This window comes from Xiphias gladius, chromosome 21, assembly GCF_016859285.1.
Source record: "Xiphias gladius isolate SHS-SW01 ecotype Sanya breed wild chromosome 21, ASM1685928v1, whole genome shotgun sequence".
Classification (NCBI taxonomy): Eukaryota; Metazoa; Chordata; class Actinopteri; order Istiophoriformes; family Xiphiidae; genus Xiphias; species Xiphias gladius.
In genome coordinates this window covers 23,335,574-23,362,422 of record NC_053420.1, presented here as the reverse complement: position 1 = coordinate 23,362,422, position 26,849 = coordinate 23,335,574, and the positions used below count along the sequence as shown (strand labels likewise).

At 39.6% G+C, this 26,849-nt stretch overlaps 1 protein-coding gene across 11 annotated transcripts in view; it reads right to left on the bottom strand.

Annotated features, from left to right (window-relative positions):
• The window catches only part of slc2a9l2 (solute carrier family 2 member 9, like 2), a 102,950-nt gene that overhangs the window by 11,808 nt on the left and 64,293 nt on the right, over positions 1 to 26,849 (bottom strand). For all 11 annotated transcript variants that reach the window (XM_040159383.1, XM_040159387.1, XM_040159384.1 and 8 more), the window contains one exon: positions 11,750 to 11,877. In XM_040159383.1, coding sequence (XP_040015317.1) covers positions 11,750 to 11,877 — 128 coding nt within the window. The remainder of the gene's footprint in view (positions 1 to 11,749; positions 11,878 to 26,849) is intronic.

Genomic DNA, 26,849 nt, shown 5'->3' with positions numbered 1-26,849 from the left:
TAAACACGTTATTTAATCCCAATTATTAGTATATAATGTAATTGTGTTTTATTAGCAGCCCAATAGTTTAACATTGACTCATTAAACATTACCCTGTACAAATGTGGCCTGTTAGGTCAGTCTGGACCACCTTCCACCCCTTCCATAAAGGGGAAACCCTCATTATTGCAGAGGGCCGGCTCCTCAGCAGGAGTGTGTTCTGTGTAGGAGGGCCCCCTCCTGTCTTCTTTTCATCCCCCCACTGGCTACAAGAAATGTCAAAGCCATTTCATTTTGCTTCTGTACACTGATATCATCCTAGCACAGAGACTGATTGACGCACTAAAACCATGTACTTGTACTTTTATTTGCTCCAAATTTCATTTGACACCTTTTTGGGATTGCAGCTGAAAGTATAAGGCTAAAATTGACATACACAAAATAAGAATACATCTAGGAAACACATAAATGTAATGGAATACACAAATGTAATTACAGTCAGTTCTACTCATGCCTTAATTATTGGGCAGGGATATTATAAGCCTATTAATTTACCAATTCACACAGTGTGCAATTTTTGTGCCAGCTGTCCTTCCAGCATTTGGCAGCTGCAACTGTTGCTTTTAGCTTTTAATTATGTGTTTTAACTTCTTCATATTAAAGTTTTCTCTTCATTTGTAAAATATGCTGCTCTGCTGCCAGTAGATTGCTGCAACCACCGTCCCCTTTTATGTGAACGCACTCGGGAAAACTTTGGTTGACTTACCAAGTTGATAACCACCGTCATGTGACCACTTAGCGTGATTGCGGTTGTTAGGCTTAGTGAACGAAAAGATATCCTTGGTATTATGAACTTGGTTTGTAGTACTGGCCCCAGCTTTGGTTATGTTGTCTTAGTTTACCTTTTAGGTTTAGTTTATCTTTAGGTTTTCGACGTGGCGGATGTGCTCTCTCATGCCCCAGTGAGGTTACGTAGTCTTTGGTGTCCTGGTGGGTGTGAACGTGTTCATGACTTTGAATACAGCGAGGTAGATTTAGACATGACAGATTGGCTAGTTTAGAAAGTGTGTATTTACCAGGATGTCTGTCAGTGAGTTGATCAAGAAATTCTTTTGCGGTCTGTACTCCAACCCAGCAGGGCCAGAGTGTTTTATTAAAGGCCTTGTTGTAAATTCTTTTTTTTTTTTTTTTTTGTCTATTTGGCATGCTCAACATTTTGGTGATCCCTTTGGGACCCTGTCTGAAGGGAGGGGGTGTGACGACCCCTGGGGTCCTCTTGGGGTTTGATCTGCTACTAAGCTGTATCTCTGTTTGCTCTGCAGGTAGCCATATAGCGTGATCTGGAACACCCGTGGTACCCAATGTGTCCTGGTGACGTAAGACCTGGCTGCAATCTAACCACTCTTTCTCTCTGCACCTCTCCACAGGCGCCCTACATCCTGGTTTAGTTATGTTGTCTTAGTTTATCTTTATGTTTTGTCTTGCACCTTACAACACCCGTACCCACATCTTTCACTCATGCACACCACACACTACTGACTTTACTGATTTTCCATATCCCATGTTTTTAATATTTAATTTGGCATTTAGTTTCATTTGGTTTATTAAAAATATTATTTTTTAATTGTTACCTGTGGTGTGTCTCCCTTTTTATTGTGACCACCTGAGCCAGGTCATAACAAACACGTACAGGACACCTGTAATCAGTGAGAGCCAAAGTACCAGTTTGTGTTGCCTAAGGTGATCTGATCTGTTCTCTTGTTTTTTATTTTTGTGCCTTGTTTGACTTTCCTCTTAAAATCTATAAAACTAAAGTTAAAAAAATAAGACTGATCCTGTAAGAACAACATCTCCCTCCTCTAAGAAACCACCATCTGAGTGTTTGATATGCCCTTTTCAGCTATTTTAGTTCTCAGTTCACTCTTTGCCTCCAACACATGACACACTGGTGGAGCTGACTGAAAGGACAAAATTAGGTTTATCTGCAGGGGCTGCAAAGAAAACATTTGACAGAAGGTCAACCCAACGTCACTACAATGTCCAGCATGCCACGAGCAAAGTCTCACTCTGATCTCAAACTTCTGCACTGACTTTTGTCTAACTCTTTCTGTCCTTCAGATTACAGTAAGAGAAACTTTGCCTGTGTGTGTGTGTGTGTGTGTGTGTGTGTGTGTGTGTGTGTGTGTGTGTGTGTGTGTGTGTGTGTGAATATATGTGTGTGGATCTTAGGGCAGAAGTAATACATTTTAATAGTTGATCTCTTACCCTGCCTCCCACAAATTTGTGAAAGCCCTATTTTCCAGACATTAATGGCACCTTTTAGCATTTTGTTTACCTTAACCATCTTCAAATTTTATCTGAAGTTTGAGATAGTGTAACCAATGTCATTTATGGTGGTTTAGCATTTTTATATGGCATATGTACGCCCTTTAATGTCATGAGCTATACTGTGGAAACCCTACGTGTGCAGTTGCGCATAAACAGAAATAAGACATACCGTTCACCCCATCTAACTGCATGTAATTGGACTGACTGGAGGTCAGACTCATTTTTTGAGTTACACTGCTATGAAGCTCACACAAGAACACTACAGTATTTCTAAGCACAATGAGGTGTTTGGAAAAAATCAATACAAGACTAAAGATACAGCTAATGCACACAAAATGGTGACAGCCTCTGGATTAAACAAATTTCCAGCTGTATGAAGCATTTAAATGTCAATAGTTTAAAGAGTCAATAGACTTATGAAATTACGCCTACTGGGCTTAATGTAACAGCACAGTCTGTCTTTAAACCTGTGATAAACGTGATTGATCAGGTGAGCGCAACACGAACACACCCAGGTGTATCTATAAATCTTCATGCATAATAGATTCTATGATGCCGTCTGGTGGCTCAGTACCGAATATGCTGCAAATTAAACACAATTACACTGCTATTTATTAAGCAGAGGCATGATGTATACATGTGTAGATTCACCAGTATTAGTCGACCTGCCTCTCATAGCTTTAAAGCATTAACTTGGATGTTTCCCTGCAATCACTTTAAGTCTGAGTGTTTTGAGGGGACTATTCAAGGAAAAATTACTTGAACAAAGCAATCTACTCCAATTACGTTCCTGAGATTGGATTTATAATAAGGTACGTAATAAGGCATGCTTCAATTTGAAATAAATTATTCATATACCTAATGTATTCATTTTCCATCATGAATTTAATATTAAAAGAATGTTTCCTGTCCCCTGTAATGTACTTTGTTGTGGTATGCTAAATAAAATTGTCATGGACTGTGAAATGACTACATTCAAAACAGACAAAATCTCTCTTCAATCAAATGTGTCTAAAAGATGAAAGACTTAAGCAAAGCTCCTTTCTATTAACAGTAAATTGTTTGTACACAGCTGAAAAACAAGCCCCTGGCTCTTTCGGCAAATGAAGGAAAGAATGAACAAGTGCATTAATACGTTGAGAAAACTGTAGGTTTAAGAGAGCATGAACTGCAGCGTACATATCTATATTTTTTCAGCTCACAAAGATCGAAATGTCAAATGCCATTAAGATCTAATGAGGGACAAGTGGGAAATAATGACTGAGGGCAAAGTTCTATCTCTATAAAAAGCAGAGCTGAACCATGTCCTCGGCACAGAGGCCAATTATAAGACAGACAGTGGGACTTTACTTCTCTCACACTAAGAAATATAAAATTTAGTATTTGAAATTCAAACCACTTTCAGGTAAGCACAAAGGTAATACTTATAGTCTAAATGCTATTTTCTGAAATATCTATCTGATTACTGGCTTCTTATTAGCTTATTTAAAGTTAGATGAGACGATCAATATCAATCTCATGTCTGTCAATAAAGTACAGACCTGAAAATTTCTGGAAACTAAGTTTGAAGAAGTGGAGGTTGTTTTTATATTCGAGGACTAGACAATTGTGTGTTCACAACAACAGATATTCTTTTTGAATGGAGAGGGTTAATGTTGCTAGGCTAGTGAGTATTTTAAAGTCTCTGTATACAGTGTGTTTTCTGAGTTTCTGATGGCTTGTGTAAAGTGTTTTCCTACCACAGAGGAAATAAATTTGTGACAGTTGAAAACATATTGGAAGTGTCTTTTAATACAGAAACAGAGCGCGGGTAGGGACATGTGTTAAGCTGCCATTACTGTTACTGGTGTCACAGGTAACGAGGAGCTCATAAACACACCAGGGAATATCATTTTTTTTCCCGCCTCCAAGATCCTGACAGGATAATGTGTGGTTACATGACTGTTGGACATGCTACACTAATGTGGGATTTACATAACACTTTAATGGAAGTATTTCATGTTTCAACTTTTTGAGAGAAAAGACTTCAGGATGAAGACCGTCTTCTCTTTGGACTAATAGTATCTCAGGGAAACGTTCCTGACAGGACTAGATTGATAGTGTTTCCTATTCTCAAAAACTCTTTTTCCAAAAACGGGTTGGAAAAGGAGCTTACATCCTTTTACAAGAGTCATCTAATATGCATGGTTATATTCAATAGTAACTCCCCCTGAAAACACAAATTGCTGTTTTTTTATTTACACTTTTTTGGGTATGAACTAAACAAACAAGATAAAAAATGTGTTCATTGCTGAGCTTTAGAGGTGTTGGTAGGCATGTTTTCTTTAACTTCGGACAGCGCTAGACTAGGCGTTTTTGCCTGTTTTTAGTCTTTACGCCAAGCTATACTAATTTGCCTTCTGGCTATTGCACCATTCCTAATGCCAATACAGGAGAGTAGTATCGATCTCCTCATCCAACTCTCAGAAAAACAACCAAAAAAAGCACATTTCCCAAACTGTCTAACAATTCCTTTACAGCTTACACTCTGATATGAGAAGCTATACCAACAAATTCCCCAACAACCAAGTTCTAGGCTAGAGCACAGAGAAAAAAGCCTTAATGGAAACATACAAGCCATAACTTGTTTGATTTAAAAGGCACACTGCCTACGCGCCAAACTATTGTGTTTGTGACCTTGGGAGGTTAATGTATTAAAAAGAATGAAAAGGAAAAAGATAAAGAGACAGTGAAGGATGAAGAAACAGGCATAAGATAAAGTATTTATGGTTGATTGAGCATGTAAAGGAACTCAAGGGAACAGCAGATACAGTTACATCTGCTCAGTGAATCACTCACAAAGAAGTGACCGTACTGCAGAGGAACAGAAAGGAAAAGGACATGACACTCTCAGAGGAAGGAGACATAAGAGGAGCACAGGGCTGGTGCACAAGTACGTGAGCTGGCGAGCCAGTTTTTAGATGTGACCATTTCAAACTAAAATGCCACATTGATTTCTCTTCTCTGTAATTCAATAACAACCTCTGTGCTTCTCTACGGTAGCAGTGAGTTTATAAACAGATAGGGCTGATGTACAGTGTACTATAGGTCAAGATAAGCATAAAAATGTCACATTTAGTGTAGGAACTAATGATTCAATTGAGGGTGTTGTCATTGGATCATCTTCACTGGCACAGTATATCATCCGTGTTCATCACCTTTTGGTCGAGATGAATGTGAAGACTTGACATGCAGACATGAAACAGCTCTGTGAGAGATGATTAAAGAAGCTTCAAAGTACATCGCAGCCAGTTCCAACTTGGTGAAGTTAGGATGAAGAACGTACTCATTTAGGATGCCTGCTGAGACATTAAAGACTGCTACAAAACATCAAAGAGGGAGGGAGAGGAAGCGCAAGACAAAGAGAGAGAGACTACAGAACACACATACAGTGCAGGCTATGGTACGCTTCGTTTTCCCAGCAAAAACCTTCAGTAATGAGCAAATGCACATAATCAGGCTCATTGTCTTTTCTAATCATTCTCACTGCGGATCAGATAAATCCTGCTTGTTCACATCTTCTGTCTTTCTCTGCAGCTTGTCTAATTTATTTACAGTAGCTCACTAAAAAGAACAGTAGTTTTAGTTTCTCTCATGAAGCAGCATTTAATGACTTGAGTCAGTTAAGAGTTAAGGTGAGTAATCTCACTGTGGCAAGACAAATTGTTTTCAATCCTAGTAATTTCAGAATTTGTGATTCTGAAACAAAGGCGAGCTCTGCATCCAAATCTATGGCTTGGCATCCTCTGAGAAAATAAAGCTCCGGCATGCTCGTTCTGCCTGTGCCTTCTCTGTCATAAATCCAGACAACTGGTCAGTCAGTAGCACTCAACATTTGACCAGATGGCTCTGAAATCCAGCAGGATTTCAGAATCTTTTTTTTTTTTTTTTCATTTTACAGATTTACATAGGAAAACACGAAGATTTGTTTTTTAAGAAGCTGATTTTTTTTTTTTATTCTGACTTCAATTTTGGTTTTATGGTTTCACACAGTACGCAAGGTCTTTGTGTGACAAGCTCAGTACTCAGTACTTATGATAATGGAAAATGAAGAAAAAATTAAGTAGAAAACACAAATGAGCTGCTGATTATGCACCAGAGTAATTTACAAAGCACACAGTGGTACTGCTAGTACTGGTATGAAGTGCTGTCAATTACATTTTTCAGTGAGATTTTCACTTAATTTTCACATTTTGATTCAATAATAATACAGAGAAATTCCCAGATTTGTAATGAAAATTAAATCCAAAAATAATGAGTCCTAACAGCGGGTTGCATCACAGTGGTAGCTTACATCACCCACCCTGACGAGCTGGCACACAGGTCAAGATTGTGGAGCTGTGCACATCTCCTGTCACGGCACACAACTCAAGCCCCAGGAGCCACGGATACGGGGGCAGACCTCCTGTCCAGGGAAAATCCTCTGAACCCACAGGCTGTCAGCCAGGTTAGGCAGAGACACAGTACATGCAGGCCACTGCGGATAACTTTTCCTCACAAACGACCACGCAATGCCCGATTTCCCCCAGCGCAGCCAGATTGACAAAGTACGGTTTATGATTGTGTTGTAGGTAGTTCAGGAGGAGTCATGTGGGAGTCATGTGGGGGGATCTGTGGATGCTCCGGTTTCATAGGAAAATTGTATTCAAGGCACAAAGAGGAATTTAACATTCTCACTCAGAATGGTAAACCCTTCTGGGCCTGGGCAAGGGAGAGGCTGGATGTGAATGCTGCCAGTCTGCCCCCCAGCACATTGGAAGCCAGTCAAAGTATCCATGCTTGCTGTACAGAGAGCCACATGTTGGTAATTGGTGTAACAGCAGGCAAATTATTGTTCTGATGTGTTGTTCTTCCTGCAGGACATGACGGATGAAAAAACAGACTTCTCCAACAACAAAGGCTATGTGACAGCCTATCGGTACCCACATACTGGTTCTGCACCCTCTGTTGTGCTGTTCCATGCAAGGGGTGCATCACAGACTCATATTCTCTAACCGGCCTTGTTAAAGGGGCTGTCAGTTCAGGACATTTGACTTCTGAGACTCACAGAAGATTACCTGGGGCACGTAATCTTTTTTTGAGTTTTCAGTCTGGACAGTCAGGTTGGCTTGGGATTGCAGCAACAGGGGGGATGTCACTGAATTAACTGAGAAAAGTAACTCATTTCAACTAGGCAGAAGCCCCCTGCACTTACAGACCACTTTGTACTTTTTTCAATAGTGTGGCAGAGCGAGCTTGCCCTTATACTCTACATGCTGAGAATCCTACTAACCAATAAGACTACAAGGAGGCAATGAATATACTAAAAAGTGCTTTGGATAAAGCAGTCAGCCATGTACTTTTTCTCTGTGTGTATCGGAGTGTTTCCTAATGTTTAGTCACATCAGCGAAACGCAAGCAGGCAGCAGTGGCCTGGGGACAACTAATGGGATAAAAAGACAGCAACAAAGGCCCAGTACATTTACCCGGAGGTGAGCATGAGTCCTGTAGAGCAAGTGGAAAGACTACACTACAGTAGACATGTCTCAGTGTCGGTGGCACAGCTACTGAGTTACCAACATACATCAATCAGCCACAACGTTAAAATCAGTTACCAGTTCTTATATGGAAAATCTAAATGGAGAAGCTAAATGACTAAGCAAATTGAATAGCTAATGGGAAAGGAAACTGCCCTTTTAAATGCCTGATTAAAATCTGTATTCTTAATTCAATCTGTGAATCCAGTTGTTTATTTCTCTTTGAAAACTGCATTTTCGAATGGGCTTTTACATTTATTTATTTATGACTTCATTAATGTATTTTGAAATGATGTAATTACTGACTGTTTTAGTTTGTTTTTTAAACCCCTTTTTAATTTGAACTTTTTTGTGATGTATTAATATTTCATTTATAAATACTTTTTAGAATTCCTCTTTTTATTGCCCATTAAGAAAACAAATTATGAATTAATTTTTTAATCTAGTTTATTTATTCATAGATTGATAAATTAATCTCTGAACAAATTTAGCTAATTTTGCCATTTCCATGACACTTGTGGTCGTCCATACTCAGGTGGGTGCATGGGCCTGAATAGAAAGACATGCCTGGAAACCAATATTTTGGGCATTCATCTTCTCTACAGTATAAGGGCCAAGAAACAAAGTGATAAGGCCTCAGGAGAAAACAGCAAGAGTCAGACCAAACTTGAAACACTGAGACACAATATGGAAAAATATATCTAGAATATTATATATCATTATTTATTGTTCTCTTGGTTCACTAGTAGTTTTTTGTTGGTATAAATACAGGAGTCCACAAAAACAGTGGAAAGTCATCCCAAACAGATCAGGATGATCAGCAAAGAAAGGGAGCAGCTGAATGCAGAAAAATTAGGAATATAAACAAAAAATATGGTAAATATGTGCACACATACAGGCATTCAATGGCCAGAAAAAGGCCACCAGCCCTCTGGCAGCATTGAAATATACAAACCATCACCTATAAGTCATACTGATATCAGATATTACCCAACATATGAATTCATTATATTACATTGATTTGGCAACACTTTTGTCCAAAGCGATTATGTTTTTTTTTTTTTTTTTCCCATTTGCACAAACTGGGTGTATTTTGGGGTTCGGTGTATTGATTGCACACTTTGACATGCGGAAAGAAGCAGCCGAGGATCAAACTACCGATCCAGTGATTATTGGCCGAACTGCTCCACCACCAGAGCTACAGCTGCCCTGTTTTTATGATCGAACACGAGACTTCAAAATTTCACTTTGACTCCCCCTTTTCACCCATAGTGCGATGTTTAAGAAATCAGTTTTGCCCACAACAGCACAAAACCTGAAGAACCGATGCTGTCTAACAGTTCCTGGTCGAAACGCTGTGTGTTATGTGGTGGTGGTGAGGTGGAGTATATGGGTGAACTATTTGATTTTAAAAAGCTTTTACTGAAACTTGAAAATTTGTGGAAAATGCAAAAGTGCCCAGTCATAAGGTTTTTGAAACGCAACACAAAAATAATAAACCAAACTCAACTTGAACCTCAACATAAAACAACCCATATATCAAATGGCCAAAACAGGTACCAGGCAATATTGTATTACACCACTAAACCCAATTCTAGGGCTGGTAGTTCAGTAAAGAGGCTGTAAAGTGGAAAAAAACACTGAAGTTGAAGTTAAGAACAAAAGAGAGAAGGTAAGAATGGTAGAAAAAAAAAACAGGCTGTGAGGCCAAAGAAAGAGAGGGAGAGGCACAGAGGAAAAGAAACAGAGGAGGTAAGATGAGATGGGGCAGTGATGTGGAGCGGCCTGGAGCAACAGTCAGGTTTTAGAAGTTGAAAGAGGACCCTGCAGTTTCCAGGAAAACATTCCAATTTCAGACACAAATAGGCTCCTCTGTCTGAAACTCTTGTATTTGCTTACTACTCCACTCTTAAAAAACACATTTATCCTCCTTGGTGGGGGTCTGTCAGGTCCCATATGAAGCACTTCGAAGATTATGAGGGATTAAGTGATTGTTATGAACTTTTAAACAATGTCATACCGGAAAAAGTACATTAAGGGATTCTGCAATGAAGACCTCCATGTTAGCCTCTGTACCACTAGTTTTCATTGCTAGTATTGTATTTTCTTGTCTTTGAAAAGCTAAAGAGAGGTTAGAGTTCTTTTCTGTCCATATTCTTAGTTAAACAGGTATCTGCTTCTGTAATGGCTCCTTATTTAAACAAAAGTAAAACAACAATTACTTTCTGTTATTTTGTTAGCAACCAATAACCACAGCTCCTGGGAGGTTGTGGAAGTGCTTTTGTGTCCAACACTATACTATATTCAGCATTCCTGTCGCGTCTCACATTTCACCCATAACACCTTGTTTACAAGGGCCAAGCAGCTAAAGCAGCATGTAAGCAGCACAACAGCAGCAGTCAATGTCCACAAGGATCTGTTTAGTCAAAGTACTGCTGGGCACTCAAAGGCAATTTGACAGAGCTCACAGCCCAATAAAAAAAATCATGTATGTACATGCAAAATGCGGGGCAAAGTGTTGAAGGCTAATAAGACAATTCAGATTGCAGTTACACATCTAAAGTGTAAGTGAGGTATGAGCCATTATGTGGCTAGTGGAGACAGCTGCACTGAAGAGACCGACTTAAAAGGAGTGGTGCAAATTGAGGCAGCAGAGACAGAGAGATCCCGACTTTTAGGCTTGTGTGGGTCAAGATTTAAAAACACTGGATCCTTCATTTCCCATACTGTAAATCATTCGTTCATTAGACCTCATACATGCCCACTTTTGACAAACACCTTACCTCCAGTTTGTGATACAGGGTTTTTTTTTTTTTTAATTCTCAAGCTAAAGCCAAGAAAACAATATAAAAAAAACCCTGATGAAAACATCAGGGTTTAAACTGTATATAAAGATATACAACACAGGCTGAATAGTACTTCTAATGACAAGTGAACTTGACTTACTGTGTACTACTGGGTGGAGTACAGTACAGTACGTTTTGCTGCCATTATCTCACAGTTATGAAGTGAAAATATCATGCAGACGAGGGGAAATAAAATAATCCTGGTTGAGTAATACCAGCCAATGCCCTGGGAAACACATTTCATGTCTTAAAGGCTGTTCCTCAGCCAAGGTGGTTATCACACCGGCTTACAGTAAAAGAAGACTGGAGTTTTCATTTCCATCTCTTCTTGTTGCATCAGGTCTAACCCTAAAAGCATTATTAACCAAAGCTGTGAGAACACCGGTTATCGGTCTGCACTGGCTGCCAAAATCTCAGTTTTTCCATCATAATTTTTCCTATTTCCATTATAGTTATTTTAACAAGTATGATTCAGTGAAGAACATCTGTAACAACTTATTTTTACAATCCAGTACTGATATTCAGCTCACTAAGAAGGAACAGAAAGTGCAGTGCATGTTCAGTCAGGTACTCTCTCATCATTAAGTTTGTAAAAGCTTGAAAATTGTAGGGCTCACTGACCCTTCCAAGAGCAACCATTAGAGCACTGCCAAATAAGTAGGATATGAAATAGATAATGTTATGTGATAGAACTACAGAAGTGACTCCATGTTGACTGATGAATCCTGAAAGGTGGTGGAGGTGCTGGTGGAGAGCAGGCAGCACAACCACCCTACAACACGATGTGGCAGGAGCCACGGCAGGGATTAATGAGGAGCTGACAACTTTTACGGGCTGCAAAGGTTGAAGAGACAAACATTGTCAGCTAAACCAATCCAACACCAACTATCGGCCAAAGACTCATTGAGTATGTCTAGTGACTCATTTTAATGTCACTTGGTTATTTGAAGCACCTCTACAGACGTTGTAGCTGACCGAGCTCCAAAACTTGATCCTTTACAAAATCTGTACACATGTACACATTTAAATGATGTAACTCACTTGAATGAAGGGGAACAAGAGGCCCACGGCACAGTTGGACAGCCAATTTACTGTGCCAGCAATCATGAAGGCGGCCGGGCGGTAGGATTGTTCGAACAGTTCCCCAGTCAGGACAAAGGGGATGCCACCTGACAGAGAAGAAAAGAGAAACTGGCTGAGTTACAGCAAATAACAGAAACACACAGCTTTGTTCAGAGTTTTTTCAATCTGAGTTGACAAACCACATAAAGTGGAAACAGACCTGTTTTTTGTTTGCTCTTGCTACAGGATGAACTTTTGTTTAATTCAGGCACAATGATCACACAAAGGTAAAATAGGTGATATTATCTCTGTTTTGATTTTTCCTGCCCTCTTACCAGATAGTAATGAATTATTTCCCGTGTGCATTAGTGCATGTCTGACACTTAAACACCATATACATCCCCCCCGTTAAGTTCCCACAACACACAATCCCTTTTTATCAAAGGAACCCATCGTGAGCTGAGCTCCTATTACCATTTCATGGCCACTTTGAAGATACAATCAGCCACTTATTTGACTGAACTGAAATCTTGGATTATAAATGTGTATTCCAGAAAAACCAGTCACAGGCCTTAGGTTAAACGCTCTGCTGATCCTTTCAGAGCACAAAAATAAAAACAATAGTTTTTAAAAAAAAAAAATAATAATAATGATCAGTTCAGTTTGTAAATACAGGCATGAGTTATGTTACTGTGTTTCAATAAGGGCTGACATTCAGCGCCACAATCACAGTTTAATTAAGGCTGGTGGTGGCCCCCCCTTGTTGAAAGTCAGGAGTTCCTCTGGTACAATGTGCGACCGATGTTTCCAAACCTGCAAGAGCAGATGCTGACATTTGGATGCTGTGGTGGTTTCAGACTAGGAGGCTGAAATCTAAACACTTCGCACATTGAGTTCAAATGTGAAAGGCAGTAATTCATCCTGAAAGACTGTTGCAAATTCAGTAGAGACAACTAGGGAACAGTTCAACACTAGTCACTATTGCTGCTGCAGCAGAATTAGTCTAATTTAGCAGTCTAGTAAAAAAATAAATAAAAGGCAGATTTATGTTTCATCTTCCCTGCTACCTCCTAAATCTGCATGTGGAGGTTTACTTTTGATAATAACATCATTATTTCACAACACAGAAATACAAGAGTAATTTCTCAACATCTGCCCGCAAGAGCCTCCTTGACAGTTTAACAGTCCAGGTTAATTTGTTTGAGATTGGTATGACAAATGACACTGACAGGAGACAACAGACATCAACTTTTGCTTCAGAGACATGAAAAGTTGTACCTTACTTCACCATTAGAGCAAAGTAAACAATATCTTAGGGAAAATCCAAATTTTCAAGTTTCAGAGCAAAAGAATTTTTGTCGTCCAAAAAGAATGTTGAGGGAAATTTTAAGAAAAAAAACCTAACGAGAATGGCTCTCAGTTTAGTGCAGACCACCGCCAAGGGCAGTGTCAAAGAACACACACCAGACTTCAGAGAAGAAAAATTCAAATTCATAGTAAATGATCCGGATCTGCCCCAAAATTTATTGGCTTCTTCCCTGAGCCATGCCCCATCCCTCCAACAAGTTTGGTGTAAATTGGTTCAGCACTTTTTGCGTAATCCTGCTGACAAACAAACAAACAAACCAGCAAACAGACCCAGGTGAAATCATATCATCCATGTCAGAGATAACACAAAAGGCAGCTACTCAGAACTAAACAGTACAGTAGAAAACAATACATCATACTGTAGTATGAAGATTTTCCACAAATCAAAACGATGTGGGCTGAAGCTACTGTACAGCTCACTGCGCCTACACTTTTCATATTCTGCAATGTGTAAGCTGTAAACTTGTTTAAATGTGTGAAAGAAACATTTTTGGTCTGTTGAAATGACAGAGTTTTTATACTAACACTGTTGTCATGCAAGGAAAGAAAAATCAATCCCTGAAGCAGACACAAGGCACATCCTTGTTAATATCTAGGGTAATAGCCAATGTGAATGACCTGAGCAGGGAAAAAAAATACACAGCATCAGACTTTGTGTTGTTGACACAACAATCACTTAATGATTGTGTTTGTGCAGAGAGCAATGCAATTTTAGTATTTTTACCAAACACACCATGTAGATGGGATTTGCAAATTTCTCTGCAGATGCAAGAGGAATGCCACTGTTGAAAATGTAATGGACGGTGAGATTTGGAGAGACAAAGAGAAACAAAGAAACATTATTATTCGCAGCCACACACTTTCGATAATATGATTATAAGTAATGTCTTCCCTGGACTACATGTTATGTGGCTGATTTGGAATAAGCACTGGCCTGATCAAATACTGGTATACGGGTTAAGATAGTGTTTCAGGGAGCCGGCTACAATGCAGCCACATAGCTCGCAGATCTCCCAGCAGTGTTCCTTGTAAACTGAAATATATTGTTTGAGCCTGTTTGTGTACATTAACCTCATTGCTAATGGTATAAAAGCTGTGTAACATTATACAGCTGTGTGAACGGGGCTGTAGACTGACTTTTACCATCGGAATAACAACAAAAACATCCACTGAGGTTACAGAATTGCATATTGTATTCTTCTAAATATGTAGATGTTGTATTTTATCCTCACAGCAGGTTATTTGTTGTCACATAACTGCCTTTGAGAAAACAGTTAATGAGATACAAACCATTTAGAGCTGATGAAAGGGAGGAACGGCCCACATTAGCCCTCTGCATCCTCTTAGATTGAATTGCTTATGATAATAGACCATCCTATTATTTGAACAGGATGCCTTGCTGTTTAACAGATGAGACCAGCTCATTAAAAGTGAATCTGTGACTGTGTGTGTTTTTTGCACAGTGTTGGCCAGATTGCACACAGCAATCATGTGCATATTAGAGCCCAGTCACCAGCCTAAACTTTTACATCAAATTAATGGTCACTGACAGGAAGTGCAGGTGCCCAAATTCCCCTGACAGTACATCCTCACTAAGGAGAGTAAATTTCAAACACTGTTAACACTTCTGAAGAGTTCTTCCACTGTAAAATGCCAGAGCATTATGAAAATGGCTAATCTCTTCTTTTCCCTACACTTTTGGTTAATAAACAACAAGATTGTGCTTTAAAATCATCATCTAGTAAGGAGTAGTGTGGACACAGCTCCTTCCCCCATCCTGCCCCTCACGATCACTCAAACTGTGTTTCAGTAAAGCTGAACTCTCAATTCAGATTTTCTCGTTTACATATTTTTGTGTTTCCGTTTGAGCATAAAACAGCGATTCAGTCGTGCCTCATAAATGCTTGCTACCTGTTAACCCATGTGAATAAAATTCTCGTGATTGCTGCCCTTAGACCATCGGTTAAGATCACTTTTTTATGCTTGTCTGGCAGATACATGTGTAATTGATTGCGTTGGTTTGTAAAACAAGGGAAGTAACAGAAAATAAGCAGCTACACAGCACCTGACTGGGTCTTAGCAGGCTTAAATACTGTATAGTTTTACAGGAGCTCTGTTTTCCACGTCAGCATTAAGGCCCCATTTACACCTGGTATTAACATGCAGTCTTTATGGGTGGTCCAGTCACGATGCAAACCAGACCATCTCCAGATGTAGATTGCCTGATCTAATAATACAGACGTATGTCCATTTGTACCTGTCGTTAACATGTGTTTTTCCTTATCCAGATATTGTGCACTCTGTCATTCAGATACAGATTACATGTGAATGCCTTGTGTAAAACAAAAACTTGAGGCCGGAATTTTCTGATAGTGTGCGGGTATGTAGCCTGAGATTTGGAAATCTACCATTAAACAGCAGCAGCACATATTAAAAAATTATAATGTCCCTCAGTCAACTGAGCATTAGCACCTCCAATATTATGAATTGAAAAAATCCTTCACAAGGATGTTGTTTTGTGGTCTCTCTGGAAAAAACATAAAATCCCTCACGATATGAACAGATGCTAGAGTTCTGAACAGTTGGTGTATTCTTCTCATTTCGTATCCAAAATAAATCTATCAAGCTTTGAAGGACAGCTGCAGTTGTCAATGACAACAGTACAATACTGTTCTACTGCTCATTTTCGACACTGCATTCACCAAATGCAGCTACTATTACGACTGACTATAAAACTACATGGGATTACAAAGTGCAATGGTAGAATCTGTGAGGTGTTAGTTGGCAAGTCCTGCTTCTCCCAACCGTTTAGAGGAATCCCTCTAACAAAGGAAACGCAACTTTAATCAATATAAATTTCATACATTACTGATTACTGCTGGACAAGCAAGCATCAGGAATCATTAGCAGGAGATTTTTTTTCTTTTTCTGGATGAAGCCACAGCAACACTTATTTCAGTTCTCCCGGAAAGGGTAAAATCAGCTTCATACATGATGCAGGGAAGGTGGGGTGGCTAGCCTACATATGCATTGTGTGTGTGTGTGTGTGTGTGTGTGTGTGTGTGTGTGTGTGTGTGTGTGTGTGTGTGTGTGTGTGTTACTCTGTCTCTGTGTATGTGTGCGTGTGGGTGCGCGTGTGTGTTTAGTTTACATCTCTTCAAAGATAATCCGCTCAGTGGAAAATAGTGTTTTCCAGGGAGCTGTGCACCTTACAGTATGTGAAGCTCCTGTGTGTGTACAAGACGGAGAAAGACAGAGAGAAGAAAAAAGGGCAGGTGATAAGTTTCTTTTTTTAAAATTGTTTTGGTAAAAACTGACAGATCAGGCCTCTGCTGGCCCTTATACAGTAAGCGGCTAGCATAGATTTTATTTTTCAGACAATCATGATCCTTGATGTTGTGAGGGCATTTCCACCCTTACGACTTAACCAAGTTGAGGGGGGTAATTGAGGGCACTTGTTGCCACAGCATGTTCCATGTCAAGCCAAATTTATCTTTATAGCTTTTCATCGCAGTTGCAGTCTCAAATGGCTAGGGTGAGCCCAGGGACTGTACAATTAATTAGGCTGTGTATGTTTTTTGGCCAACTTATGTTTTTGAGGGCCGAAGAGGTGACAGCATGTGTTGAATAATATGAATTGAAAGTATATAGGTTTCCCTTCCAGCCAAACACCCCAGCAGCTCACTGATTAGTTTACATTCAACCAGAGAGATATGTATTGAAGATTAATTTCCACCAAATCAAGTCAAATTGACCAATGTATACTCCATTAAAAAAGATACAAAATTATACATTAGAATCTGTTCTTGCAGTATCTCCAACACTGAGTAGGTGGGTAATGCATGCATAAAACCCCAAAACCCAAGAATGGAAAATAGGCACATTTCGATGGTACAAACTTTCAACATATACATCACAAAACTGCAAATGGTCAAAAGCTTTTCTTACAGTCAATATTGGAAACTACTTTGATAATCAGTTCAATGCAACATTTATCAGTCCTGCTCCTCGGGAATCCTTCTGGCTTTCATTTTAGCCATCAAACCAGTGATAATTCTTAAGTAGATTTGATAATTGCATATACTGTACATATATCTGGTATGATGGGGTTTGAGGACCAGAACTGAAAATGATAGGACTTAAAGACCACAGTATTAACGATTATATAGTGAACAAATAATCACTGGTGGAGACAGAGCTTAAAAGGATCAGTTACAAAAGATCTAAATCACATTATCAAAAAATGACAGTGGTTCAAATTTGATCAGACAGAAATTAAACATTATGTTTTTATTATTATTATTATTATTATTATTATTATTATTATTATTATTATTATTATTATTAGGGATTTTTGCAAAGGCTTAGTGCAGTGCCTTCGGTTTCAACTTGACCTCCTGAGACATCACATTTGGGGGGGGGGGGGCTTGGCCAGACTCTACCAGTGCTGGAGCCTTGATCTGTTGTGCCTCAGGCAGAGAGCCACAGGTGACAAGGCAGCAGTGAGAAGGCAGCACCATACGCCAATGTTTTTTTCGCTCTCTACTGGTTTTGACAGGGGTTTTCACCAGGTCATCAGTACTAATCAGTGTACCAGCAATCCGACTTCGTGGCCGGAAGAAGGTTAGGATTATAAAGCAAGTTTTTAACGCTCCATAAAGTGGCCATGAATACAAAAATATGTATTATTACATTTTTATTAATCTGGCAAATTTTTCTAACTGTGGTAAATGCTCCATATATGTTTCCCTCAATCTGGAGGATTTTCTACTGGCACTACCTTTGCCCTTGTAATGACTCATGTGGTTTGCTCCATTGCTCACAGCTGTACAGTGCGCTTGTGATATTATCTACCAACAGCACATGCTATAAATAAACACTAATTATATAATAGGATAATCATGTCACACTAGCAGAATACTACCTGCCCCCACGAACACATGAAACATCCCTGTCACACATACAGTAGCATGAATAGTGACAAACACTCGAACGTTCATACAAATACATGCACATGCAGTCTGTATGTGGCATTAGTAAAAAATTGGCATTGATCTTTAGCAGCATGTATGAGTTTGTTAAGTTGTTATTAAATGCTTTACATACTTTAATATTGTTAATAACAGCAAGCAAATACAGTTTTCAACATTTGAACTTACAACAGTTCATTTACTATCTACAATAGGATCAGAAATGGCTTAAACATTGTGTGTTGCACCAATATTTTAACTTGCCGAGCACTATCAAGGGGTTTAAGCTTTTAGAAGTGGAAAATGAAGAAGAATAAGTCAAATTTTTTTTTTTTAAAGTAAATTGTGACTGCTACAAAAACCAAAATGTGTCCAGAGAAGAATCGTCACTTCACCCAATGCACAGTACAACTGAAGAAGAACAGCCGGTGTAATGATGAGCTATGCGATGAGTCATATGTATTAAGTCATGAGTCATACTGTTTTGAGGGGAGGAATAGAGTAGCAAGACTGACGCTGACACTGTAACTCAAAAGTAATCAGAGAGTTTATGGCAAGGGAACGATGTTACCGTAACAGCTTCAAAGACAGAAATACAGCTACGAAGAGTAATCTCTTTTCAACATGATCTGAACTTTTACACACTAACAACGATAAAAATTTAGAAACTGTCTTGACAGACATGATAGCAAAACATCAGCGTGTTGAGCCAGCACTCTAGACAAAGACTGAAGGACTAATAATGTGCTTGTGTTAGAGAAACTCTCACTTTATACAGGAACAGCTACTATCATGATGAAATTTAGTACAGACATTCATGGTGCCCAGAGAATGAATCCAAATGACTTTTTGATCCTCTAGCTCCACCAGCAGGTTGATATTTTTTGCTTTTAGTGAAATATCCTGACAGCTACAGAAATTTGCTACAGATGTCCATGGTGCCAGGCTCGGGCAAATAAAAGTTATTGAACTAATTCTTCAAAAAATGGAAACAGTTTCGGTACTCCCAAGGTGATAGCCAGACCTTCATTAATCTGATGTACCTGAAGTATCCTGGCAGAGAGAAAAACAGGCAGGGCCCTCACCAAGGCTAAACAACAGCACCTGACAAACCCGCTAAAACCTACGCGGTTCACCCTCTTTTCTCTGAGGCTCGTCTGACACTCATAAGGCAAGAGGCCTGTGGCAGAAAACTACTGTGAGTTACGCTCATATGTCCCCACACCACAGAAACACTGGCTGAGGAAAAACACTGCAGCATTATCTTCTGGCCCTCATTTGCTCTCTCAGCTTGGACTATACACCGATCAGCCACAACATTAAAACCAGTACATGTATATATACCATAGTATATGTGTATATATATGTATATATGTGTATGTATATATAATTGTTGCTGAACGGTGTAGAGTGCAGATGGAAAGCAGAGGAGAGAGCAGAGAGGAGCAGAGTTGTGACACAAAGTGGTGTGTCCGCAGCGACAGAAAATCTGATGATTGATCATACTGGTTGTTTCACCTGGTGATGATTATATGGGCTGTGGGATAAAAAGAGCAACCTTGAAGATTCTGTCAGAAACAACCATGATAGCGGTGTTAACTCCTTCCTCCTTCCTGAGGGAGGAAGCACAGGATTCAAATCCAGTGACAATAAGACCAAGGTTGCCCGGGCATGGCCACAGAAGGACAGAGGGTACTGTTTGGAGTACATGTGGAGCTTACAGTCGCAATGGAATGAATGTGCCACTTCAGAATTGTCCTCCACTATAATTGACTGTAGAGGGTCAGGGTTACACAGCAGTGGGGCAGGGGTTTAGAAGCACTGCAGTTCTTGAAAATGCCGGTTCAGCCTTTGCACTCTGTGTGTAAAACAATCACTCCTCTTGATACTGAGAACGCCTGTCATCGTGTGTCGGTTCTCAATGCCCAAATTGTTGCTTCTGCTAAATAGGGGTCAGCCAGGGTCACTCTGCAACTCTACGAACTTACAAAAGGATCTCACACACTCTTTCACTTGTTGATGGTTTGAAATATAGTACCATAGAGGCCAAACGGCTTCAACAGGAAGCACAGTTGTGTGAACCAGCACACCTCCAGCGTGTCGTCAAGGTAAACTACCTTGCGGTGCTGTGGAAAACCCTTCGAACTTATTCCGCCATGCTAGCTTGTCTAGAAAGGTCACGGTTCAGCTCTGTGTGAGCATTCCCACCCCTGTGGAATAATGGCTTTAGTTCCTTGTTGTTGTGACAACGTGATGTCATGCTCTTCTCACACGGTTGTAGCCGTCCCCTCAGTGGAGTCTGGTGAATATAGTGTCACTATTAAGATGGTGAGCATGGTAAGAGGATTACCATTCTTGACTGTGATTTTGTGTACAAGGTGATAGTCAATACTATCAGAGCTCTCAGTCTGTCTTTCCCTCAAAAGAAAACCCTGCCCCAGCTGGTGCTGTGGGGCAAGGGTTGAATCCACAGGTGGGGGCATCTTCAGTCTACTCTTCCATAGTGAATGTGTCGTGACCCGATGAAGAATAAATCCTTCCCTGTGGAGGACAAGCTCCTGGCAGAAGATTAACGTCACAGTCGTACAATCTATGTGACGAAAACATTGTTTCCAGCTTTTTATTAAACTCCTCCCAGGGGTCTGTGGACACGGAGGGAATATTACATAAGGCAGTCTAACAGGAGACATCAGCCTTGGGATGTACAACAATATTTGTGTGAGAAACTAGGCAAAAAATGACAGCAACAGGGCTCTGCTCCTCGGGAAGCCCCATTTAAATGTTGTCTGCAATCAAACCAGGGACAACTGAGGATTAGAGTGTATTCTGGAGATTTATAACTATGATTTATGTTTTTATGCTAAATGTTACTGTGAAAAAGTGCACATTAGGGTCTTGGTGTAATTTTTCACTCATAAGTCTAAATGACAGACTATTCAAACCACGTATAGTACAGCAAGACAGGAATATTAAATAGTAGCAATTTCATGTCTGTGTACTTTATTAAAATAAGATGAATAACAAGACATTAACCAAAGGAGGTGGTAAATACAAAGATGATTAGAGCCACCAAACACACAGCCACATGCAAATAAATTCAGGTGTAAAGAGACAATTACTCTCTCGCAAACTCATAACCCATCAGCATTCACTTCTTCCTTCATTTCTTTTGCTCATCTAATTATATAATTATAACTATCATAATGGCCACCACATGTCATTAAGTTTCACCTTGGCTTGATTTCACTCCACAGAGAGTCACCTCTCATCACTTCTGTCCCTGTATATTTTGCTTGTGGCTCCTAAAAAGCAACAGACGCCAATCTTGTCAGGAAATGTTCACATCTCACCCCTGGTATCTCTCATTACCTGATTACTCTCAAACAGCATGTCTGGCTTTCCAATATCTGTTTTTTTCCTCACACATTCTGAGACGAAAGGTGATTCATCTTGTTCAGTGGTCTTCTGTCTTATACGCTATGGCCTGTTTGTCAGCACTATGTAACCACCTCTCTGGCTTTCTTCCAGCTATGGCCTTTTCTCTTCCCAGGAGAGTTGAGTTAATACACCTCCAACGATGATGGGACCATAGCGTCTGCTTGGCCATACTTTGAAAACGATGACTGAAAAAAAAATCCATAGCTTTCAGCAAACCTTCACTTGTTCGAAAAGAGGAAACTCACAGTGGTTTTAATGTCCATTGCAGATGAACTTGCCGAGAGCTCAGACTGTTGCATATGATGGATTTATCCTACTTTCCTGTTATAAATGCACAGACAAGCAAAATTTTAGTAAAAACAATGATACCCTTTAGATTTACACCATAACCGTTATATATGGAAAGATAGTCCGAACTGGCACAAAATTTGAATGACTTGGTTTCATTTTAAGGATCTGAGTGTCGTAAAAAAAAATAAACAAAAAAAGAGTTACAGTATTATATTGAATTATATTATATTATATCTTATCATATTATTGGAATATCATTACTAGGGCATTAACATGTAAGCAGCATTTTAATGTTGCAGTTGTTAATTTAACCTACTTTATTTACCGTTGGGTGGTTTGATGAATAGTAATGCATTACATTTCATAAACCCCCCAAAAAATTGTAAAAATTTGTAAAAAGTACAATATTTCACGCTGAACTGTAATTGAATAGAAGTATAAAACAGGAAAAAATGGAAGCACTTAAGCAAATGCACTTAATTACGTTGCACCACTTGTTACTGTATGCACTGTAAGTGTACTGTATGGGAGCACACCAGTCCAGCAAGAGTTAACTGACCTTAATGTGGCATGACTCAGAAGTAATGGTGCGATAGGTACCTGCAGTTTAGCATTTCTTGTGCACTGATTTAGTTAATACTTCAATTTAGATAATTAAAGTGTTGACAAGATGTAGGTGGGACTCTTGACAAGAACTAGGCTGCCCTGATACTGACACCTGACACTGAAACAAGTACTTTCCAAGTACTGGCCATGATTTAAGTAACCGTGTATACAGACATTCTTTTATTAAAATGTCTACTGCTAAAGTCTTTCTGCACTAATATAGCTGGCATAGTGGCAAAAGATGCTCAGTGCAGCTTTAAGAGCTCACTGAAAATGCTCAGCATGGCATATAGTATACTTTACTGTTCAGTGACTCAGAAATAGCTGTAAATAATCTGCTTCTTGAACTAATTAACAAACATCAATCAGCTGTCAGAACGATTTAAGTGCTGTGGTCAATGTCAAACAGTACAGAAGGACTAAAGGCTACGGTTAGAGGCTACAGCTAAAAGATCATGTTTTTGGAAGGCCAAAATGGTAATGCACACACCATTTGTTTGTGATCAGTTTCTGAGAATTTCACTAGAGGAACTGACAAATATTCCGCCACCTGCCTACAACCTAATTAATGATCTCACATTGAAGAATTAGTAGAAAAAAATCCACAAACAACCTCAAGTCTATTCTGGTAAATGAATGAACTAAAAATCTGGCCGTCTACCTGCATTGACAGCAGACACCACAAACAACAAAAACATTGACTGTGTATGTAGCTGAGCTCTGACCTCCTCAGTGAGGGCAGGGGAAAAGATGTAAAACAAGCCAGTCTTAGTGCGCATGTGCATGAAAGTTTTACACCGCGTGCACAACTTCTGCAATACTTGTTAAGCTCATGACATAAGATCACGAAAGTAAAGGCAGGGCCACCCGATACAGCAAGGATTAGGCTTATGTCAGTTATGTCAGGCAGAGGGATCGACGCTAGGAATGTGAAACAAGTTAAGAAGTTGAGAAGCAAATTGTATTGAAACAAGCTTTTGACTGTGTTATATTATGTAATATAGCGTTAATAGGAATAGAACACCAGTTGGTAATGGACCAGTCTGACAACTTTTACATAAGATTCGTATGCACATATATTTTGAACTAAATCTTTAAATAAATCCTGGATTTTTGAGTACAGAGGTTTAATGCACAAGAGATTTGGAATTGCTTTTACCGGAACACACATCGAAACTGAGATGAGTGTAGCAGACTAAGTGGTCTTGGAAGACTGAATATGGTAAAACGGCCACTACAATGGTGTTTGTTTTCTGTCTCCTCATTTATCCTAATTATCTAGGATTGAGCAATATACAGTAGGAGCATCGTCTAGGAGGAGCAGATTGGAGGATCACACAGGTGGAAGAGAAGAGTGAATAACATGAATACTGTCGGTTATTTCACTCAAAGATATTTGCTACTGGATGTCATCTTCCCTCGGATCAAGTAGGGAACTCGTAAGATAGCTGGATGAAAGATAGCTGCCAAGCAAATTTTAAATTCAGTTCAAACTTCTATAAAGAAACAGAAGTAATATTCTGGCAAGTTTTTCCTTTCAAGCAAGGGCACAAAAGGCTTGCTTTCAGCATTTGGTATATCCGACTATGCACTGCAGTGGGTAGGAGGTCGCATGGGTCAGATACTGTAGGTGATCTATAGCAGAGCGATATCTCAGGAACGCCTTGAGGGAATTTCTTCAAAAAAACCTTCACTTGGACTCAACGATAAAAGATTAGAATTAACTCATAAATTCATACGCTAATTATGACAAAATTTCAAACAAATGTCTAATAGGATAAAATGATGACGTGATGACACTTCATGTCCAAAAGGTTAAAGGTCAACTTCATAACGTTCAACACCATAACTCTGCACCAGAAAGTGACCTTACTTCCTGTAACTTGACTGATTGGCGGAGGTATGCAACCGTGAGGCGGTAATTCTAATTTTTAATTATTTTTTACTGACACTACTGACTCCACTGTCAGGTCTTCTTTTAAAGCACGTTATTAACAAACTCTTTTTTTAAGGATCAATGCTGTCATCTGCTCAAAGTGGGGAGAGTTTTATTGTGACAACACTTTGTTTTTTGGCTGTGCGGGTTGTTCAATTTCGGCTTCCATTGATCCCTCACCCTTGTTTGCTTGCTGAGGACCAGAGGGGCCCACTTCCTTTTTGGATGACAAATTTCATCTCTAGTGGGCTCACTGAATGGAGGACATGAAGGGATTGAGACAAGGAGGAGGAGAGATGAGTTTGGACCATACACAAATTGATCTGAGGGAGAATATAAGCTTTTGCAATGCTTATTTCTGCACAGGCGTCCTCAACAAACCCACCAAAATAACAACATGCAGATTTAAGTGTTAAGGTCAAAGGATGGCTGCATAGGTGTGAAATGTTTATTTTCATCCTAAGCAACAGTCTAATCTCTGTTTTACGTGATAAGTGAGCCAGCAGGATTAATTAATATAATTTTTCAGCTGTGAAATGAGCACACACCAAATACACATTATGATTAGATCTGAAAGCGCGATACCTTGAAGAGTGAGGGTCACTGTGCCTCATATCTCTGGTGTTAGTCTCACATTATCAGACCTTTCTCCACGCTAGATTTACACTGTTGGCAGAGCAGGAGAAAACTTTGGCTAAACACACACCCACACATGCAGACCTCCTAACACTTGCTTAAGGACAATGTATATAATCTAAATCCCTTGACCTGCATGTCTTAAAACATCAACCTCATCAATTCATTTCACCTCCAACGTTTTGGTTTGTGTGTGATGGTATTTGTTTTTTCCTAAACGTTATTCAAAAAAGGTACAGCTGAAGTATTGCACCAGTCAGTGTATTCTGTGTCATTTCATGTCATGCGTAAACACATTACAGCGGAAAAACAGCTCGCCGTCATTGTGTATGTGGTGCATTGCGGTGGCTCCGCACAGATGTCTACAACATGCCAAGTGCCGCAGCGTTCGCCGACAGTTCAGAGTCATTGATCTTTGACCCAAGCTGCACTGTCCTTTGTGAGCGCGGTCAACTGAGAGGTGGATGAAAATTAGTAGTATTTTTCTGGAACGAGAGGAGACGAACAAGATATTCGCTTGCTGAAATATTAGCATCATAAACAAGGGGGTGCCCTTTAGGACAGCACCACTGATAAATATTATAAATACTACACCGACCAACATAGAACGAACAGCACAGGTCCTCAGTTTTTCTGCTGTAATGTGAATATGCCATTAGTCTGACTGGTTGGTTTGCAGACATGTATCGTAGCAGCAGTTACTTTGCAACCATTTGGTCCCAAATTTCTGACACTGTTAGAATTTTGCTTTTCAAAGCTCCAAATCGGCCATTTGTAAACGTGTCTCACAGTGTGATTTAGGAACTACATTTTGGATTGACGCTGACAGATTTCACTATGTTTCCCTTAATTAGCTTCAATTGAGACTTAATAACACAGAACAAATATGCAAATGTATGTATGCAGGGTCCTCAAGCAAGGCACCGCATTTTAACAGTTTTAACACACTGTTTTAACACAGGACTGCAGGTCTTTGTCATGTTATCCTCGCTGGAAAGGATGTTAAGTTAAAGTGGTTTGATTTAAAATTGTCTCACACTGAACTACACCTGAACCATGGGGAAAAAAGCTGCCGGTCCCAAGCCACTGAACACATCACTGCATCTTTGGGGTGTCAGTCTCTGCTGGCCCACATGGGAAAGGTGACAACCTGCTGAGTGTTAATGATATTTACTTATCACAGGAACAGAAGAAACCGCCCTCTGAGGTCTACGGGAAAATATTTCTCCCCCACTTCTCATTTTTCAGCAGGTTAATATTTTTTGACTTGGTGCTGTCAGTGGGATCCATCATACACCAACAGCTCCAGCTGTTGTAATGTACAGTATAAATGTATAATGTATATAGTATCAAAATGCCAACTGTTATCCCATTCTCAGTGCAGGATGCAGAAACAAAACCATAATATGATGCGGTTGTATCTGGTCTTCTTAGTTTGTTTCTTATATCTGGTCTTGTTAGTTTTTCTCATATACAGTGGGCACCAACATTACAAGGGTTGTGAAAAAGCTTGGGGAGAGATGTTTTCTCTGGTTTGACAAGTTGGCAAAATCTGACATGCCCAAAAGCAGAGTCAGCAAGAAAATCAACAATTCCCAGGTAATGAGATGGCAGTGCAAGCCTGCTAGAAGCAGGGCGGGAAATGAGAATCTCTGGATTCAGTTCTAATCAAAAACAGCAAATACGTTCAGTGTGAAAAATAAAGGCTAGATGTCAGCTTTTAAAACTATACTTTAAACATCTTTGATTCGATAAATTCAGAAAACGGAAAATAAGAAAAATATGCAGGATTGGAACTATTTTGTAACTATAATGTAACCATTTCCACGCCCTA